At 53.3% G+C, this 20,738-nt stretch overlaps 1 protein-coding gene across 1 annotated transcript; it reads right to left on the minus strand.

The window, feature by feature from the left end:
- Nucleotides 1-4,650: 4,650 nt before the first annotated feature.
- AHNAK (AHNAK nucleoprotein) lies at nt 4,651-20,738 on the minus strand. The gene has a single exon (XM_080635785.1). It carries the CDS (start codon nt 20,636-20,638, stop codon nt 5,360-5,362), a length of 15,279 nt encoding a protein of 5,092 aa, XP_080491911.1. The 5' UTR covers nt 20,639-20,738; the 3' UTR covers nt 4,651-5,359.

Raw genomic sequence — 20,738 nt, forward strand, 5'->3', positions numbered from 1 at the left:
CTCGATTTCCCAACTCAAAGTCCATTACAATGGAACCTCTTTGGCAGCCGTGCTCGGCTGCCCAGCATGCCAGGGAGGAGAGCACGAACGGTTGGCCTCTGCTCCCACAGCCGAAGAGCCAGGGCAAAAAACTGGAGCTGTGCCTCTTCTGCAGAAAGTCAGCTTTGCAACGGTGCCATCCGCATTGCTGTCGCTCCTCCATTTCCCAACTCAAACTCCATTACAATGGAACCTCTTTGGCACCCGTGCCCGGCTGCCCAGCATCCCAGGCAGTAGAGCACGAACGGTTGGCCTCTGCTCCCACAGCCGAAGAGCCAGGGCAAAAAACTGGAGCTGTGCCTCTTCTGCAGAAAGTCAGCTTTGCAACGGTGCCATCCGCATTGCTGTCGCTCCTCCATTTCCCAACTCAAAGTCCATTACAATGGAACCTCTTTGGCACCCGTGCCCGGCTGCCCAGCATCCCAGGGAGTAGAGCACGAACGGTTGGCCTCTGCTCCCACAGCCGAAGAGCCAGGGCAAAAAACTTGACCTGTGCCTCTTCTGCAGAAAGTCAGCTTTGCAACGGTGCCATCGGCATGGCTGTCACTCCTCGATTTCCCAACTCAAAGTCCATTACAATGGAACCTCTTTGGCAGCCGTGCTCGGCTGCCCAGCATCCCAGGGAGTAGAGCATGAACGGTTGGCCTCTGCTCCCACAGCCGAAGAGCCAGGGCAAAAAACTTGAGCTGTGCCTCTTCTGCAGAAAGTCAGCTTTGCAACGGTGCCATCCGCATTGCTGTCGCTCCTCCATTTCCCAACTCAAAGTCCATTACAATGGAACCTCTTTGGCACCCGTGCTCGGCTGCCCAGCATCCCAGGCAGTAGAGCACGAACGGTTGGCCTCTGCTCCCACAGCCGAAGAGCCAGGGCAAAAAACTTGAGCTGTGCCTCTTCTGCAGAAAGTCAGCTTTGCAACGGTGCCATCCGCATTGCTGTCGCTCCTCCATTTCCCAACTCAAAGTCCATTACAATGGAACCTCTTTGGCACCCGTGCCCGGCTGCCCTGCATCCCAGGGAGTAGAGCACGAACGGTTGGCCTCTGCTCCCACAGCCGAAGAGCCAGGGCAAAAAACTTGAGCTGTGCCTCTTCTGCAGAAAGTCAGCTTTGCAACGGTGCCATCCGCATTGCTGTCGCTCCTCCATTTCCCAACTCAAAGTCCATTACAATGGAACCTCTTTGGCACCCGTGCTCGGCTGCCCAGCATGCCAGGGAGTAGAGCACGAACATTTGACCTCTGCTCCCACAGCCGAAGAGCCAGGGCAAAAAACTTCAGCTGTGCCTCTTCTGCAGAAAGTCAGCTTTGCAACGGTGCCATCGCCATTCCTGTCGCTCCTCCATTTCCCAACTCAAAGTCCATTACAATGGAACCTCTTTGGCACCCGTGCTCGGCAGCCCAGCATCCCAGCGAGTAGAGCACGAACATTTGACCTCTGCTCCCACAGCCGAAGAGCCAGGGCAAAAAACTTGAGTTGTGCCTCTTCTGCAGAAACTCAGCTTTGCAACGGTGCCATCCGCATTGCTGTCGCTCCTCCATTTCCCAACTCAAAGTCCATTACAATGGAACCTCTTTGGCACCCGTGCCCAGCTGCCCAGCATCCCAGGCAGTAGACCACGAACGGTTGGCCTCTGCTCCCACAGCTGAAGAGCCAGGGCAAAAAACTTGAGCTGTGCCTCTTCCGCAGAAAGTCAGCTTTGCAACGGTGCCATCCGCATTGCTGTCGCTCCTCGATTTCCCAACTCAAAGTCCATTACAATGGAACCTCTTTGGCACGAGTGCTCGGCTGCCCTGCATCCCAGGGAGTAGAGCACGAACGGTTGGCCTCTGCTCCCACAGCCGAAGAGCCAGGGCAAAAAACTTGAGCTGTGCCTCTTCTGCAGAAAGTCAGCTTTGCAACGGTGCCATCCGCATTGCTGTCGCTCCTCCATTTCCCAACTCAAAGTCCATTACAATGGAACCTCTTTGGCACCCGTGCTCGGCTGCCCAGCATCCCAGGGAGTAGAGCACGAACATTTGACCTCTGCTCCCACAGCCGAAGAGCCAGGGCAAAAAACTTGAGTTGTGCCTCTTCTGCAGAAAGTCAGCTTTGCAACGGTGCCATCCGCATTGCTGTCGCTCCTCCATTTCCCAACTCAAAGTCCATTACAATGGAACCTCTTTGGTACCCGTGCCCGGCTGCCCAGCATCCTAGGGATTAGAGCACGAACGGTTGGCCTCTGCTCCCACAGCCGAAGAGCCAGGGCAAAAAACTTGACCTGTGCCTCTTCTGCAGAAAGTCAGCTTTGCAACGGTGCCATCCGCATTGCTGTCACTCCTCCATTTCCCAACTCAAAGTCCATTACAATGGAACCTCTTTGGCACCCGTGCTCGGCTGCCCAGTATCCCAGGGAGGAGAGCACGAACGGTTGGCCTCTGCTCCCACAGCCGAAGAGCCAGGGCAAAAAACTTGAGCTGTGCCTCTTCTGCAGAAAGTCAGCTTTGCAACTGTGCCATCCGCACTGCTGTCGCTCCTCCATTTCCCAACTCAAAGTCCATTACAATGGAACCTCTTTGGCACCCGTGCCCAGCTGCCCTGCATCCCAGGGAGTAGAGCACCAACGGTTGGCCTCTGCTCCCACAGCCGAAGAGCCAGGGCAAAAACTTGAGCTGTGCCTCTTCTGCAGAAAGTCAGCTTTGCAACGGTGCCATCCGCATTGCTGTCGCTCCTCCATTTCCCAACTCAAAGTCCATTACAATGGAACCTCTTTGGCACCCGTGCTGGGCTGCCCAGCATCCCAGGGAGTAGAGCACGAACGGTTGGCCTCTGCTCCCACAGCCGAAGAGCCAGGGCAAAAAACTTGAACTGTGCCTCTTCTGCAGAAAGTCAGCTTTGCAACGGTGCCATCCGCATTGCTGTCGCTCCTCCATTTCCCAACTCAAAGTCCATTACAATGGAACCTCTTTGGCACCCGTGCTCGGCTGCCCAGCATCCCAGGGAGTAGAGCACGAACATTCAGCCTCTGCTCCCACAGCCGAAGAGCCAGGGCAAAGATCTTGAGCTGTGCCTCTTCTGCAGAAAGTCAGCTTTGCAACAGTGCCATCCGCATTGCTGTCGCTCCTCCATTTCCCAACTCAAAGTCCATTACAATGGAACCTCTTTGGCACCCGTGCTCGGCTGCCCAGCATCCCAGGGAGTAGAGCACGAACGGTTGGCCTCTGCTCCCACAGCCGAAGTGCCAGGGCAAAAAACTGGAGCTGTGCCTCTTCTGCAGAAAGTCAGCTTTGCAACGGTGCCATCCGCATTGCTGTCGCTCCTCCATTTCCCAACTCAATGTCCATTACAATGGAACCTCTTTGGCATCCGTGCCCGGCTGCCCTGCATCCCAGGGAGTAGAGCACGAACGGTTGGCCTCTGCTCCCACAGCCGAAGAGCCAGGGCAAAAAACTGGAGCTGTGCCTCTTCTGCAGAAAGTCAGCTTTGCAACGGTGCCATCCGCATTGCTGTCGCTCCTCCATTTCCCAACTCAAAGTCCCTTGCAATGGAACCTCTTTGGCAGCCGTGCTCGGCTGTCCAGCATCCCAGGGAGTAGAGCACGAACGGTTGGCCTCTGCTCCCACAGCCGAAGAGCCAGGGCAAAAAACTTGACCTGTGCCTCTTCTGCAGAAAGTCAGCTTTGCAACGGTGCCATCCGCATTGCTGTCGCTCCTTGCTTATCCACCTAACAGTTCGGTGTGTTTCTTGCAGTCCAACCCTTACCCAGCAGGGCCAATTCTTCCGCTGCTCCATTGCACTGAGCGGTTCTGCTACACGGCGTCAGCAATCCCCGAGTTTTGAGCAATGGGGCTCAGCAGTAGGGCTCAGCAGTGGGACCCATCAATTTGGCTCAGCAATGGGGCTCAGCAGTGGGGCTCAGCAAAGGGGTTCTAGCAATGAGGCTCAGCAGTGGGGATCAGCAGTGGGGCTCAGCAATGAGGCTCTGGAATGGGTCTCAAGCAATGGGGCTCAGCAATGGGGCTCAGAGCTGGGTCTGGCTCCAGTGGTGGGGCAGGAGGTGGGTTCGTGCTCTTCAGGGTGTTTTGGGGGGTTTTGGGGGGTCAGGGCAACATGGCCGACAGGGAGCCAGAGAAAACTACAGCTCCCAGCATGCACTGGGGCAACATGGCCGACAGGGAGCCATTGAGAACTACATCTCCCAGCGTGCACAGGGGGCAGCATGGCTGACAGGGATCCCTCAAGAACTACTTCTCCCGGCATGCATCGGGGCAACATGTCCATCAGGTGTCTAAGCTGAACTACAACTCCCAGCATGCATTGCAGCCCACGTGGCAAATGCAACCTGCAACTTCCGGCATGCCCGTTGTGTGAAACAGCGCCCCCTTGCATTTGGGGGTGGCACATAAGGATGGGTGTGTGCAGGCGGCTCTTGGTAGGTGGCTGGCAGACAGCAGCGCCCCCTTCGGGACTGGAGGAACGCTGACCCAAACCCGGGGGGGTGTGTGGAACTGGAATACCCCATGGCGAGGGGCACACCCCCCCCCCCCAAAATTAGCCATTAAATAACCCTTAAATCCCCCACAAAACCCAAAGACAACAGCCAAATCCTAGTTAATAAACGTTTTATTTGCATTTTACAAGATCATTCTTCGGACGCCGCGATTATTTTGCTGTTAAAGTGCTAAAAAAGGGGGCTTTCGCTTTGGTTTGGTTTTTTTTTTGTTTGTTTATTGCTGTATTTCTCGGGTTTGACCCTCAAACCAGAACCGTTCAGCGAGATTTTGGGGGTTTGGTTCTTTTCCTGTCTCTTTTAATCAAAGAATGGAACAAACGGGTTAAAGGCAAAAAATCTTTCAGATGAGTGAAAATCTCATCAACCAACCCCAAACCAGCCCTTGGGCATGGAGGGGGGGTGAAGACTCAAAGCCTTTGGAGCTGTTTTCCAGCACCACTGGGTCACTGCTTGTCCTTTTCCCTCCCCGTTATCCGATATCCTGGTGCATCCCAACCATGGGAATCATGCGGCTTGGCCCCGCAGCTCCATTCCAGGGTGCCTTTTCTTAAAGCTCCATTTCTTCAGCCCCCACCAAGCCGAAGAAAAAGAACCGAAGAAAACCCAAAATCCCATTGCCACAACCCAAAACACTGACAATATCCGGTAAAACAAAGGGGAAATATAAGAGTTATATCAAAAATAGCTGGCACAGCTCTCAGCATTCCATGCACAAGCCGACATTCCGAAGCTTGGCTCTTTGGGGGTTAGGATTTAGGGTTATGGAAGGATGGGGAGCCCGAGCTACAAAACGTATCTACAGACCCATACGGGGCTCCCTATGTACAACGGCCCCTACGTGCAGCCCGGCTGCTCCTTCCTCTTGGCCACCGTCAGCTCCACACCAGGCACACGGAAGCCACCCTTCGTGGCGCTGTCGGTGCTGGAGGACGATGACAACCGGGACTTCTTGGCAACGCCAGGCACCTTTGGCAGCTCCTCGTCGCTACCGGTCACCTCATAGGAGCCTTTGGTTTTGGAGCCGATGCCCCCGAACGTCCCGAATTTCATCCTGCCCTGTTTGCCTTTGTCGCCGGCATCCGGCTCTGGTGGCGGCGAATGGGCTGAGCGCTCGTCGCTGAATGATGATGATCGGTGCCGTGTCTTCCTGCTCTTGAACAAGGAGAACTTGGCCTTGGATGACGGCACCTCAGCCCCATCCAGCTCCCCTTCTGCTGAGCCCAAACTGCCCTTGGAGCTCTTCAGGTCCCCTCTGGACCCCGATGCCTCCGGGGAGCCCAGGGCCCCGCTGCTCTTCCCTTTCTGCTTGGAGAAGTTGAACTTGGGCATCTTCAGCTTGGATTTCTTCAGGCGGAGGTCGGCATCTTCCAGCTCCAGCTCAGCGGCGCTGGCCTGGATGTGAGCATCGGCGCCAGGGAACTCCACATCCACTCCCATCTCCCTGCCCTTCACCTCGGGGTCAGAGAACACGAACTTGGGCATCCGCAGCTTGGGGAAGGAAACTTTGCCCAGGTTGGGCTCTGGGACCCCAGGACCTCCCTTTGAGCTGCTGATGTGGAGCTTTGGCCCTTTCACGTTGACGTTCAACCCAGACGCGGATCCTTTCAGTGCACACACATCCATGGCCGGAGCATCCATGTGGACACCAGCACTGGGCTCCTTGATACCCACATGAGACGCTTCCACGCTGACTTTTGGAGCTCTGATCTCACCGGTGACATCCAGGTTTGGTCCTTTCAGCTTCAGGTCAGCATCCAGCAGGGAAACTTGAGGCCCTTTCACTTCCACATTGGGTCCTTCCAGCCCAACGCCAACCTCGGAGCCCTTCAGGCCTCCTTTCACTTGGGGACCTTCAAGGTTGATGCCGACACTGGCTCCATCTACACCGGGGCTGGAAAGCCCGAACTGGGGGAGTTTGAGCGATGGTAGTTTGATGGTGCCACCCAGGATCTCGAAGCCAGCGTCAGATGCATCCACTAATGCTTTGGGGCATTGGACATCCAAGTCTCCTTTCAACTTTGGTCCTTTCAGGTTCACATCCAGATCCAGGGCTGAAACATCCATTGAAGGCCCTCTGAGATCAGTGCCTGCGGTGCCCAGGTTGAGATTTGCCCCCGGGGCTTTTGCCTCCATGGAACACTCGATGCCTCCCTTCAGGTCCGGTCCCTCCATCATTGGGGACTTGAAGTTGGGCAGCTTCAGTTTCCCTCCCAAGCCTCCCATGTCAATTCCTGGCGCATCCAGGCTGACCTTGGGCCCTTCTAGTGAACTCGAAGCATCCACATCTCCCTTTAGCTTTGGTCCTTTCAGGTTTGCATCAAACTCAGGGCCGGAGATTTGGGGCCCTTGAAGCTTCACATCCACCCCTCGGAGGCTGACGTCAGCCGAAGGGAGGCTCACGCTTCCTTCCGCCACTGGGACAGACAGATCCAGGTTCACATCTGGCATTCCCAGACCAAGACCCATTTTCCCCCCCTTGGGCAACTTCAGTTTCCCTTTGGGACCTTCCAGTTCTGCTCCAGGAACATTGACCTCACCTTTTGGTCCTTTCACATTGAAGTCGATGTCTGGCGCCGGGATCGAAGGAACCGCAACGTCCATGGAGGCTCCTTCCATTTTCAACCCCCCTGCTCCCATCTGCCCACTAGGAAGGTTGAACTTGGGCTTCTTCACGCTCACATCGGGAGCTTCAACATCCATGTGGAGACCTGGACATTTCAGGTCCCCTTGGAGCGCCGGCACAGCCACGTCCAGCTCCGGCCCTTTGAGCTCCCCCTCGGTCTTGGGGACTGCCATAGAAGCGTCTCCTCGGAACCGGTGCGATTTCAGGTCAAACTCCACATCTGGGAAGGAGATTTTCCCAAACATCGGCTTCTTCCCTTTGGGAGACTTCACCATAACCTCCCCTTTGGCTGCTGCATCTGGCCCGGATGCGGTCACATCCAGGTCGAGGTCTCCCCCAGCCACATTGACATCAAACCCACCCTTCTTGCCTTTGACTTTAGGGCCGCTCATGTGAAGTTTGGGCATCTTGAACTTGCTCTTCTTGCCCTTGCCTGCGAGGTTGATGTCCGGTGCCTCCACGTTCAGCTCTGCTTCGGGTAGATCCACATCAGCCCCAGGGCCCTTGACTTCTGCCTTCGGGCTTTTCATCCCGAACCCAAACTTTGGCTTCTTCAACTTGGGGACCTTCACGTTTGCCTCCGGGCCCTCAATGCTCAGATCAGGACATTCAATATCAACCTCAGGGCCTTTGATTCCAAGCTCTGGGCCTTTGATGTCAACGTCAGGACCTGTCAGGTTACCTTCGAGCTTCGGGGTGGAGATGTCGAAGCCTCCCTTGGTCTTGTGGCCTTTCAAGTTCAAATCGATCTCAGGCATCGAGATCTTGGGAACATTCATGTGCACTTCTGGCATCTTCAGTTTAGGACCTTTCACTTTGCCCTCTGGACCTTCGATGCTCACATCCAGGACACTGATATCAACCTTGGGGCCTGAGAGATCCAACTCTGCCTTTGGCAGGCTCACATCTACATCAGGACCTTCTCCTTTAAGGCCAAACTTGGGCAGCTTCATTTTAGGCAGCTTCATTTTCCCCTCCAGGCCATCACCGTTGACCTCTGGACCCTCGATATCTACTTTGGGGCCCTTGATATCAATTTCAGGTCCCTTCAGACCTCCCTCAAGCTTTGAGCCCTTCAGGTTGAGGTCGATGTCAGGCATGGAGATATGGGGAGCCTTGATGTGCATCTCCGGCATCTTGAACTTGGGGCCTTTCAGTTTCCCCTCTGGCCCCTCAATGTTCACATCAGGTGCCTCAATGTCCAACTTGGGGCCTTTGATGTCAACATCTGGACACTGCAAATCCCCCTCCAGCTTTGGAGCAGAGACATCCACATCTCCCTTCACTTTGGGGCCCTTTAGGTTGAAGTCAATATTGGGCATGGAGAACTTGGGGGCCTTGATGTGCATCTCCGGCATCTTGAACTTGGGGCCCTTCAGCTTCCCCTCAGGACCTTCAACGGCCACATCGGGAACCTCGACGTCAATTTTGGGGGCTTTCACATTGATCTGGGGGACTTTCAAGTCACCTTCAAGCCTGGGGCCAGAGACATCCACCCCTCCCTTCAACTGGGGGCCCTTGATGTTGAGGTCAACATCAGGGAGGGAGACCTTGGGAGCCTTAATGTGCATTTCGGGCATGGTAAATCTGGGACTTTTGACTTTGCCATCCACACTCACATCAGGAGCCTCCACATCTAAGCTGGGGCCTGAGAGGTCAAGGTCTCCCTTGGGGAGATTCACATCCACATCCACTCCCTCCCCTTTGAAGCCCGGCATGGAGAACTTGGGCATCTTGAACTTGGGCAGCTTGAATTTCCCCTCTGGACCTTCAACATCAACACTGGGGACATCGATGTCTAATTTAGGGCCCGCAATGTTGACCTCTGGAACTTTCAGTTCACATTCAGCTCCTGGCACAGACACATCCACATCTCCCTTCACTTTGGGGCCCTTCAGGTTCAAGTCAATGTCAGGCATGGAGATCTTGGGGGCCTTGATGTGCATCTCGGGCATCTTGAACTTGGGTCCTTTCAGTTTCCCCTCGGGACCTTCAATGTCCACCTCTGGACCTTCAATATCCACCTTTGGAGCACAAACATCCAGGCTTCCTGTGGGCACGTTCACATCTACCTCTGGGCCTTCCGCTTTGAATCCCGGCATCCCGAACTTGGGCATCTTGAACTTGGGCATCTTGAACTTTCCTTCTGGGCCTTGAATGTTCACGTCTGGGGCCTCAATGTCCACTTTGGGGGCCTTGATATCCACATCAGGAGCTTTTAGGTCACCCTCTACCTTAGGGAGAGACAAGTCCACATCTCCCTTCACTTTGGGTCCCTTCAGATTGAAGTCAACGTCGGGCATGGAGAACTTGGGAGCCTTGATGTGCATCTCGGGCATCTTGAACTTGGGGCCCTTCAGCTTCCCATCAGGACCTTCCAGTTCAACATCAGGAAGGTCAACATCGACTTTGGGACCTTGGATGTCTATTTCTGGGCCTTTCAATTCGCCCTCAACCTTGGGAAGAGACACATCCACATCTCCCTTCACTTTGGGGCCTTTCAGGTTCAAGTCAATGTCAGGCATGGAGATCTTGGGAGCCTTGATGTGCATCTCAGGCATCTTGAACTTGGGGCCCTTCAGCTTCCCCTCGGGACCTTCAATGTCCACACTTGGCATCTCAATGTCCACCTTTGGAGCAGAAACATCAATATCTCCCTTTGGCAGGTTCACGTCCACCTCTGGACCTTCTGCTTTGAATCCCGGCATCCCGAACTTGGGCATCTTGAACTTGGGCATCTTGAACTTTCCTTCTGGGCCTTGAATGTTCACGTCTGGGGCCTCAATGTCCACTTTGGGGCCCTGGATGTCCACATCAGGTGCCTTCAGGTCACCCTCGAGCTTGGGAAGCGAAACGTCCACATCTCCCTTTAGTTTGGGCCCCTTCAGATTGAAGTCAACGTCGGGCATGGAGATCTTGGGAGCCTTGATGTGCATCTCTGGCATCCTGAACTTGGGGCCCTTCAGCTTCCCATCAGGACCTTCCAGTTCAACATCAGGAAGGTCAACATCGACTTTGGGACCTTTGATATCCAGTTCTGGACTTTTCAACTCACCCTCGACCTTGGGTAGAGACACGTCCACATCTCCCTTCACTTTGGGGCCCTTCAGGTTCAAGTCAATGTCAGGCATGGAGATCTTGGGAGCCTTGATGTGCATCTCGGGCATCTTGAACTTGGGGCCCTTCAGTTTCCCGTCTGGGCCTTCCAACTCAACGTCGGGAAGGTCAACATCCAGATTAGGGCCTTTAATGTCCACGTCAGGGCCTTTCAAATCACCCTCCAGCTTTGGCACAGACATGTCCATGTCCCCCTTCAGTTTGGGACCTTTCAGGTTCAGATCAAAGTCCGGCATCGAGATCTTGGGGGCTTTGAAATGCATCTCTGGCACCTTGAACTTGGGACCCTTCAATTTCCCTTCTGGGCCCTCGATTTGAACATCCGGGGCACCAATGTCCAGCTCAGGACCTTTAACATCCACTTTGAGGCCTTTCAGGTCACCTTCCACACATGGCACAGACACGTCCACGTCCCCCTTCACTTTCGGGCCTTTCAGGTTCAGGTCAAAGTCTGGCATCGAGATCTTGGGGGCCTTAAAATGCATCTCTGGCATCTTGAACTTGGGGCCTTTCAGTTTTCCTTCTGGTCCTTCAATGTCCACATCAGGAACATCTATGTCCACTTTGGGTCCTTTGAAATCCAATTCTGGACCTTTCAATTCACCTTCTACCTTGGGAAGAGACACGTCCACATCTCCCTTCACTTTGGGACCTTTCAGGTTCAAGTCAATGTCAGGCATGGAGATCTTGGGAGCCTTGATGTGCATCTCGGGCATCTTGAACTTGGGGCCCTTCAGCTTCCCCTCGGGACCTTCAATGTCCACCTCTGGACCTTCAATATCCACCTTTGGAGCAGAAACATCCAGGCTTCCTGTGGGCACGTTCACGTCCACCTCTGGACCTTCTGCTTTGAATCCCGGCATCCCGAACTTGGGCATCTTGAACTTGGGCATCTTGAACTTTCCTTCTGGGCCTTGAATGTCCACATCTGGCACCTCAATGTCGACCTTGGGGCCTCCAATACTGATGTCAGGAGCCGTCAGGTCACCTTCTAGCTTTGGAGCAGAAACATCTACGTCTCCTTTCAGGCTTGGACCTTTGAGTTTGAAGCTGGCATCAGGCATGGAGATTTTGGGAGCCTTGATGTGCATCTCGGGCATCTTGAACTTGGGACCTTTTAGTTTTCCTTCAACATCCAGCTCGGGAGCATCAATATCAACCTTTGGTCCCTGGATGTTAACATCTGGAACACTCAAGTCCCCTTCCAGTTTCAGCACGGAAAGGTCGATGTCTACCCCCCCTTTGGACTTGGGACCTTTCAAATTCAAGTCCAAATCTGGCGTGGAAATACGGGGAGTTTTGATGTTCATTTCAGGCATTTTAAACTTGGGGCCTTTCAATTTGCCTCTGGGACCTTCAATGTCAAGGTCAGGAACCTCCACATCCACATTGGGTCCTTTCACAGTCACATCTGAGCCTTTCAGATCCACTTGAGGAAGAGACACATCCACATCTCCCTTCACTTTGGGACCTTTGAGGTTCAGGTCGATGTCAGGCATGGAGATCTTGGGTGCTTTGATGTTCACTTCTGGCATCTTCAAGTGGGGGCCCTTCAGCTTCCCCTCTGGACCTTCTATTTCCAATCCAGGACCTTCAATATCCAGCTTGGGACCCGAAACATCCAGCTCTGCTTTAGGAACGCTGAGGTCCACCTCGGGCCCTTCTGCTTTAAACCCTGACACCCCAAACTTGGGCATCTTGAACTTGGGCATCTTGAGTTTTCCCTCTGGTCCATGAACATCCACATCAGGTGCCTCGATGTTGACTTTGGGGCCTTTGATGTCCAAATCAGGCCCTTTCAGTTCCCCTTCCAACTTGGGGCTGGAAACATCCAAGTCCCCTTTCACTTTATGCCCTTTCAGGTTGAGCTCCACATCTGGCATCGAGACTTTGGGTGAGGAAATGGTCAGAAAAGGCATTTTGAACTTGGAGCCCTTTGATTTTGCCTGAATATCCACCTCTGGAGCAGAAACATCAAGTTTCGGGCCGGACAGCTCAACCTCAGGTTTCTTCACTTTCAGGTCCACCTCAGGGCTTTGCACTTTGGGGCCAGAAAAGCCGAATTTGGGGAGTTTAAACCTGGATTTTTTCCCTTTTCCTTCTAGATCAAGCTTTGGTCCCTCAACCTCAACCTCTGGCCCTTTGATGTCCAGCTTGGGACTCTTCAGCTCAGCCTCTACTTTGGGAATAGAAGGACTAACGTCACCTTTCACTTTGGGACCTTTCAGATGCAAGTCAATGTCGGGCATGGAGATTTTGGGGACGTTGAAGCCCATCTCAGGCTTCTTCAGTTTAGGGCCCTTAAGTTTCCCTTCTGGCCCATCAACGTCCAGGTCAGGAACAGTAACATCAACCTTTGGACCCGAAATACCAACGTCAGCCTCGGGAAGGTTGACGTCAAGATCTGGGCCTTCTTTCAACCCAGACAACCCGAACTTGGGCATCTTGAACTTGGGCATCTTGATTTTACCTTCAGGGCCATGAATGTCCACGTCTGGGGCCTCAATGTCCACTTGGGGGCCCTGGATGTCTACATCGGGAGCCTTCAGATCACCTTCCAGCTTTGGGACAGACACATCCACATCTCCCTTTAGCTTGGGCACCTTGAGGTTGAAGTCAACGTCAGGCATGGAGATCTTGGGAGCCTTGATGTGCATCTCGGGTATCTTGAACTTGGGGCCCTTCAGCTTCCCCTCTGGGCCTTCCAGTTCAACATCAGGAAGGTCAACATCAACTTTGGGACCTTTGATGTCTATTTCAGGCCCCTTCAAGTCACCTTCTACCTTGGGAAGAGACACGTCCACATCTCCCTTCAGCTTAGGGCCCTTTAGATTGAAGTCCACATCAGGCATGGAGATCTTGGGGGCCTTGAAGTGCATCTCGGGCATCTTGAACTTGGGTCCTTTCAGCTTCCCCTCAGGACCTTCAATGTCCACCTCTGGACCCTCAATGTCCACCTTTGGAGCAGAAACATCCAGGCTTCCTGTGGGCACGTTCACGTCCACCTCTGGACCTTCCGCTTTGAGTCCCGGCATCCCGAACTTGGGCATCTTGAACTTGGGCATCTTGAACTTTCCTTCTGGGCCTTGAATGTTCACGTCTGGGGCCTCAATGTCCACATCAGGACATTTTAGGTCACCTTCTACCTTAGGGAGAGACAAGTCCACATCTCCCTTCACTTTGGGTCCCTTCAGATTGAAGTCAACATCGGGCATGGAGAATTTGGGAGCCTTGATGTGCATCTCGGGCATCTTGAACTTGGGGCCCTTCAGCTTCCCCTCTGGGCCTTCCAGGTCAACATCAGGAAGGTCAACATCGACTTTGGGACCTTGGATGTCTATTTCTGGGCCTTTCAATTCACCCTTGACCTTGGGAAGAGACACATCCACATCTCCCTTCACTTTGGGGCCTTTCAGGTTCAAGTCAATGTCAGGCATGGAGATCTTGGGAGCCTTGATGTGCATCTCGGGCATCTTGAACATGGGGCCCTTCAGCTTCCCCTCGGGACCTTCAATGTCCACACTTGGCATCTCAATGTCCACCTTTGGAGCAGAAACATCAATATCTCCCTTTGGCAGGTTCACGTCCACCTCTGGACCTTCTGCTTTGAATCCCGGCATCCCGAACTTGGGCATCTTGAACTTGGGCATCTTGAACTTTCCTTCTGGGCCTTGAATGTTCACGTCTGGGGCCTCAATGTCCACTTGGGGGCCCTGGATGTCTACATCGGGAGCCTTCAGATCACCTTCCAGCTTTGGGACAGACACATCCACATCTCCCTTTAGCTTGGGCACCTTGAGGTTGAAGTCAACGTCAGGCATGGAAATCTTGGGAGCCTTGATGTGCATCTCAGGTATCTTGAACTTGGGGCCCTTCAGCTTCCCCTCTGGGCCTTCCAGTTCAACATCAGGAAGGTCAACATCAACTTTGGGACCTTTGATGTCTATTTCAGGCCCCTTCAAGTCACCTTCTACCTTGGGAAGAGACACGTCCACATCTCCCTTCAGCTTAGGGCCCTTTAGATTGAAGTCCACATCAGGCATGGAGATCTTGGGGGCCTTGAAGTGCATCTCGGGCATCTTGAACTTGGGTCCTTTCAGTTTCCCCTCAGGACCTTCAATGTCCACCTCTGGACCCTCAATGTCCACCTTTGGAGCAGAAACATCCAGGCTTCCTGTGGGCACGTTCACGTCCACCTCTGGACCTTCCGCTTTGAGTCCCGGCATCCCGAACTTGGGCATCTTGAACTTGGGCATCTTGAACTTTCCTTCTGGGCCTTGAATGTTCACGTCTGGGGCCTCAATGTCCACATCAGGACATTTTAGGTCACCCTCTACCTTAGGGAGAGACAAGTCCACATCTCCCTTCACTTTGGGTCCCTTCAGATTGAAGTCAACGTCGGGCATGGAGAACTTGGGAGCCTTGATGTGCATCTCGGGCATCTTGAACTTGGGGCCCTTCAGCTTCCCCTCTGGGCCTTCCAGGTCAACATCAGGAAGGTCAACATCGACTTTGGGACCTTGGATGTCTATTTCTGGGCCTTTCAATTCACCCTTGACCTTGGGAAGAGACACATCCACATCTCCCTTCACTTTGGGGCCTTTCAGGTTCAAGTCAATGTCAGGCATGGAGATCTTGGGAGCCTTGATGTGCATCTCAGGCATCTTGAACTTGGGGCCCTTCAGCTTCCCCTCGGGACCTTCAATGTCCACACTTGGCATCTCAATGTCCACCTTTGGAGCAGAAACATCAATATCTCCCTTTGGCAGGTTCACGTCCACCTCTGGACCTTCTGCTTTGAATCCCGGCATCCCGAACTTGGGCATCTTGAACTTGGGCATCTTGAACTTTCCTTCTGGGCCTTGAATGTTCACGTCTGGGGCCTCAATGTCCACTTGGGGGCCCTTGATGTCTACATCGGGAGCCTTCAGGTCACCCTCAAGCTTTGGGACAGACACATTCACATCTCCCTTTAGTTTGGGCCCCTTCAGATTGAAGTCAACGTCGGGCATGGAGATCTTGGGAGCCTTGATGTGCATCTCGGGTATCTTGAACTTGGGGCCCTTCAGCTTCCCCTCGGGACCTTCCAGTTCAACATCAGGAAGGTCAACATCGACTTTGGGACCTTGGATGTCTATTTCTGGACCTTTCAAGTCACCCTCTATCTTGGGAAGAGACACATCCACATCTCCCTTCACTTTGGGGCCCTTCAGGTTCAAGTCAATGTCAGGCATGGATATCTTGGGTGCCTTGATGTGCATCTCGGGCATCTTGAACTTGGGGCCCTTCAGTTTCCCGTCTGGGCCTCCCAGCTCAACGTCAGGAAGGTCAACATCCAGATTAGGGCCTTTAATGTCCACGTCAGGGCCTTTCAAATCACCCTCCAGCTTTGGCACAGACATGTCCACGTCCCCCTTCAGTTTGGGACCTTTCAGGTTCAGATCAAAGTCCGGCATCGAGATCTTGGGGGCTTTGAAATGCATCTCTGGCATCTTGAACTTGGGACCCTTCAGCTTCCCCTCAGGGACCTCAATATCCACATCAGGCACTTCTATGCCCACTTTGGGTCCTTTGATATCCACATCGTGGCCTTTCAAGTCACCCTCCAGTTTGGGGGCAGAAACATCCAGGTCTCCCTTCAGCTTGAGGCCTTTGAGGTTGAGGTCAATGTCAGGCATGGAGATCTTGGGGGTCTTGAAGTGCATCTCTGGCATCTTGAACTTAGGACCTTTCATCTTTGCTTCTGGACACTCAAGGTCAATGTCAGGAACATTCACGTCCAGTTTAGGGCCTTTGATATCAATATCTGGACCTTTCAAATCACCCTCCAGCTTTGGCACAGACACGTCCACATCTCCCTTCACTTTGGGACCTTTCAGGTTCAGGTCAAAGTCCGGCATGGAGATCTTGGGAGCCTTGATGTGCATCTCAGGCATCTTGAACTTGGGGCCTTTCAGCTTCCCCTCTGGACCCTTGATGTCAAGGTCAGGCACTTCTATGTCCACTTGGGGCCCTTTAAGTTCCAGATCTGGCCCTTTGATGTCCCCCTCAATTTTGGGAGCAGAAACATCCAGTTCCCCCTTTACTTTAGGACCTTTCAAGTTGAGGTCCACGTCAGGCATTGAAAGTTTGGGTGCCTTGAAGTGCATCTCAGGCATCTTTATCTTGGGCCCTCTCCATTTTCCCTCAGGACCTTCAACATCAAGATCAGGAACATCCACATCCAACTTCGGACCTTTAATGTTCACATCAGGTCCCTTCAATTCACCTTCAAGTTGTGGTACAGAAACATCAGCACCAGCCTTCACCTTAGGGCCCTTCAGGTTCAAGTCAAAGTCAGGCATGGAGATCTTGGGAGCCTTGATGTGCATCTCGGGCATCTTGAACTTGGGACCTTTCACCTTCCCCTCGGGACCTTCAATGTCCACACTTGGCAACTCAATATCTACCTTTGGAGCAGAAACATCAATATCTCCCTTTGGGAGGTTCACATCAACCTCTGGTCCTTCTCCCTTCAGCCCTGGCATCCCAAATTTGGGCATCTTGAACATTCCTTCTGGGCTATGAACGCTGACATCAGGACACTCAATGTCCACTTTGGGGCCCTTGATGTCAACGTCAGGAGCCTTCAGGTCACCTTCCAGCTTTGGAAGAGACACATCCACATCTCCCTTCACTTTGGGGCCTTTCAGGTTCAAGTCAATGTCGGGCATGGAGATCTTGGGGGCCTTGATGTGCATCTCAGGCATCTTGAACTTGGGTCCTTTCAGTTTCCCCTCGGGACCTTCAATGTCCACCTCTGGACCTTCAATATCCACCTTTGGAGCACAAACATCCAGGCTTCCTGTGGGCACGTTCACATCCACCTCTGGACCTTTGAATCCCGGCATCCCAAACTTGGGCATCTTGAACTTGGGCATCTTGAACTTTCCTTCTGGGCCTTGAATGTTCACATCTGGGGCTTCAATGTCCACTTTGGGGCCCTGGATGTCCACATCAGGACATTTTAGGTCACCTTCTACCTTCGGAAGAGACACATCCACATCTCCCTTCACTTTGGGTCCCTTCAGGTTGAAGTCAGTGTCAGGCATGGAGATCTTCGGAGCCTTGATGTGCATCTCGGGTATCTTGAACTTGGGGCCCTTCAGCTTCCCATCAGGACCTTCCAGTTCAACATCAGGAAGGTCAACATCGACTTTGGGACCTTTGATATCCAGTTCTGGACCTTTCAATTCACCTTCTACCTTGGGAAGAGACACGTCCACATCTCCCTTCACTTTGGGGCCTTTCAGGTTCAAGTCAATGTCAGGCATGGAGATCTTGGGAACCTTGATGTGCATCTCGGGCATCTTGAACTTGGGGCCCTTCAGCTTCCCCTCAGGACCTTCAATGTCCACACTTGGCATCTCAATGTCCACCTTTGGAGCAGAAACATCAATATCTCCCTTTGGCAGGTTCACGTCCACCTCTGGACCTTCTGCTTTGAATCCCGGCATCCCGAACTTGGGCATCTTGAACTTGGGCATCTTGAACTTTCCTTCTGGGCCATGAGCATTGACGTCAGGGGCCTCAATGTCCACTTTGGGGCCCTTGATATCCATATCAGGAGCCTTCAGGTCACCTTCCAGCTTTGGGACAGACACATCCACATCTCCCTTTAGTTTGGGCCCCTTCAGATTGAAGTCAATGTCAGGCATGGAAACCTTGGGAGCCTCGATGTGCATCTCGGGCATCTTCAACTTGGGGCCTTTCAGCTTCCCCTCTGGGCCTTCCAGGTCAACATCAGGAAGGTCAACATCGACTTTGGGACCTTGGATGTCTATTTCTGGGCCTTTCAATTCGCCCTCAACCTTGGGAAGAGACACATCCACATCTCCCTTCACTTTGGGGCCCTTCAGGTTCAAGTCAATGTCAGGCATGGAGATCTTGGGAGCCTTGATGTGCATCTCGGGCATCTTGAACTTGGGGCCCTTCAGCTTCCCCTCGGGACCTTCAATGTCCACACTTGGCATCTCAATGTCCACCTTTGGAGCAGAAACATCAATATCTCCCTTTGGCAGGTTCACGTCCACCTCTGGACCTTCCGCTTTGAATCCCGGCATCCCGAACTTGGGCATCTTGAACTTGGGCATCTTGAACTTTCCTTCTGGGCCTTGAATGTTCACATCAGGACTCTCAATGTCCTCTTTGGGGCCCTTGATGTCCACATCAGGGGCCTTCAGGTCTCCCTCGAGCTTGGGAGCTGAGACTTCAACGTCCCCTTTCACGCTGGGTCCTTTCAGGTTCAAGTCAATGTCGGGCATGGAGATCTTGGGAGCCTTGATGTGCATCTCAGGCATCTTGAACTTGGGGCCCTTCAGCTTCCCCTCAGGGCACTCCAGATCAATGCTGGGTGCCTCAATATCGACTTTCGGCCCCTTGATGTCTGTCTCTGGGCCTTTCAATTCACCTTCTAGCTTCGGAGCTGCAACATCCATCTCTCCCTTCACCTTTGGTCCCTTCAGGTTCAAGTCTACATCAGGCATGGAGATCTTGGGGGTCTTGATATTCAGCTTGGGCATCCTGAACTTGGGGCCTTTCCATTTCCCTCCAACATCCAGCTCTGGCCCTTCAAGATCTACCTCTGGTCCTGAAACTTCTATGTCTCCTTTTGGCACGTTGATGTCCACATTGGGTCCCTCAATCTTTGGACCAGACCCATGGAATTGAGGCAGTTTCATTTTAGGCATCTTCAGTTTGGCTTCCGGACCCTCCAGGTTGACATCTGACACCTCCACATCTACTTTGGGCCCCTTGATGGTAACACCAGGTTCTTTCAAGTCACCTTCTACCTTTGGAAGAGCAACGTCCACCTCTCCTTTCACTTTGTGCCCCTTCAAGTTCAAATCCACATCGGGAATCGAGATCTTCGGCGTCTTGATATTGAGCTTGGGCATCTTGAATTTGGGGCCTTTTATTTTCCCTTCTGGACATTCCAAGTCCACGTCGGGCATCTCAACATCCACTTTGGGACCTTCCACCTCTATTTTGGGGCCTTTTAAGCTGAGGTCTACATCTGGCGTGGACAGTTTGGGGGTCTGGGTGTTCAATTCGGGCATTTTCAGCGTGAGACCTTTCCCTTCGGGCCCTTTGATGTCCACATTGGGCACATCAATATCCACCCTGGGACCAGAGATGTCCACCTTGCCTTTGGGAAGGGTCGCAGCCACATCGGGAACCTCTCCCTTCACCCCAAACTTGGGCATCTTCAGCTTGGGCATCTTCAGTTTGCCTTCAGGACCATGAATGTCCACATCTGGGGCTTCAATGTCAACCTTGGGGCCTTTGATGTCGAGCCCAGGGGCTTTAAGTTCTCCTTCCAGTTTAGGGGCAGAAACATCAAGGTCTTCCTTCACTTTGGGACCTTTCAGGTTCAGGTCGATGTCAGGCATGGAGATCTGGGGGGTCTTGAAGCTCACATCGGGCATCTTCACCTTGGGGCCCTTCAGTTTCCCTTCTGGCCCTTTGATGTCCACACTGGGCACATCAACATCAATGCCAGGACCAGAGATGTCCACTCTACCCTTTGGGAGCATCACATCAACGTCGGGGGACTCTCCTTTCACCCCAAACTTGGGCATCTTCAGCTTGGGCATCTTCAGTTTGCCTTCAGGACCATGAATGTCCACGTCTGGGGCTTCAGTGTCAACCTTGGGGCCTTTGAGCTCTAGTTCTGGACCCTTCAAATCAGCTCCTACCGTGGGGATGGAGACCTCCACACCGCCCTTCACCTTGGGGCCCTTCAGGTTCAGGTCAATGTCTGGCACTGAGACCTTTGGGGCTGTGATGTGCATCTCGGGCATCCTCACCTCAGGGCCCTTCAGTTTTCCTTCTATCCCTTTGATGTCCACATTGGGCACATCAATATCCACCCTGGGACCAGAGATGTCCACCTCGCCCTTGGGAAGGGTCACAGCCACATCAGGGACCTCTCCCTTCACCCCAAACTTGGGCATCTTCAGCTTGGGCATCTTCAGTTTGCCTTCAGGACCATGAACGTCCACATCTGGGGCTTCAATGTCAACCTTGGGGCCTTTGATGTCGATCCCAGGGGCTTTGAGCTCCCCTTCCAGTTTAGGGGCAGAAACATCAAGGTCTCCCTTCACTTTGGGACCTTTCAGGTTCAGGTCGATGTCAGGCATGGAGATCTGGGGGGTCTTCACGTGCACCTCCGGCATCGCGACTTTGGGGCCTTGAACATTTACATCAGGAAGGGCCATTCCCACCTTGGGGCTGCCGATGTCAAGCTGGGGTCCTTTCAGGTCAGCACCCAGCTCTGGGACAGGAACATCCAGGTCTCCTTTGAGCTTAGGGCCCTTCACATGGAGGTCCATGTCTGGTGCAGATACATCAGGGCCTTTTAGGAACCCCTCTGGGCTTTCAAACTCAACTCCAGGAGCCTTCACGTCCACCTTGAGACCCTTGGAGCCGAGT

This window comes from Psittacula echo (assembly GCF_963264785.1).
Source record: "Psittacula echo genome assembly, chromosome: 28".
Taxonomy (NCBI): Eukaryota; Metazoa; Chordata; class Aves; order Psittaciformes; family Psittacidae; genus Psittacula; species Psittacula echo.

What these genes read in the sequence shown, in the direction of transcription:
- AHNAK (XM_080635785.1), bottom strand. Translation starts at nt 20,638, where the DNA reads ATGGACCTCCATGTGAAGGGCCCTAAGCTCAAAGGAGACCTGGATGTT.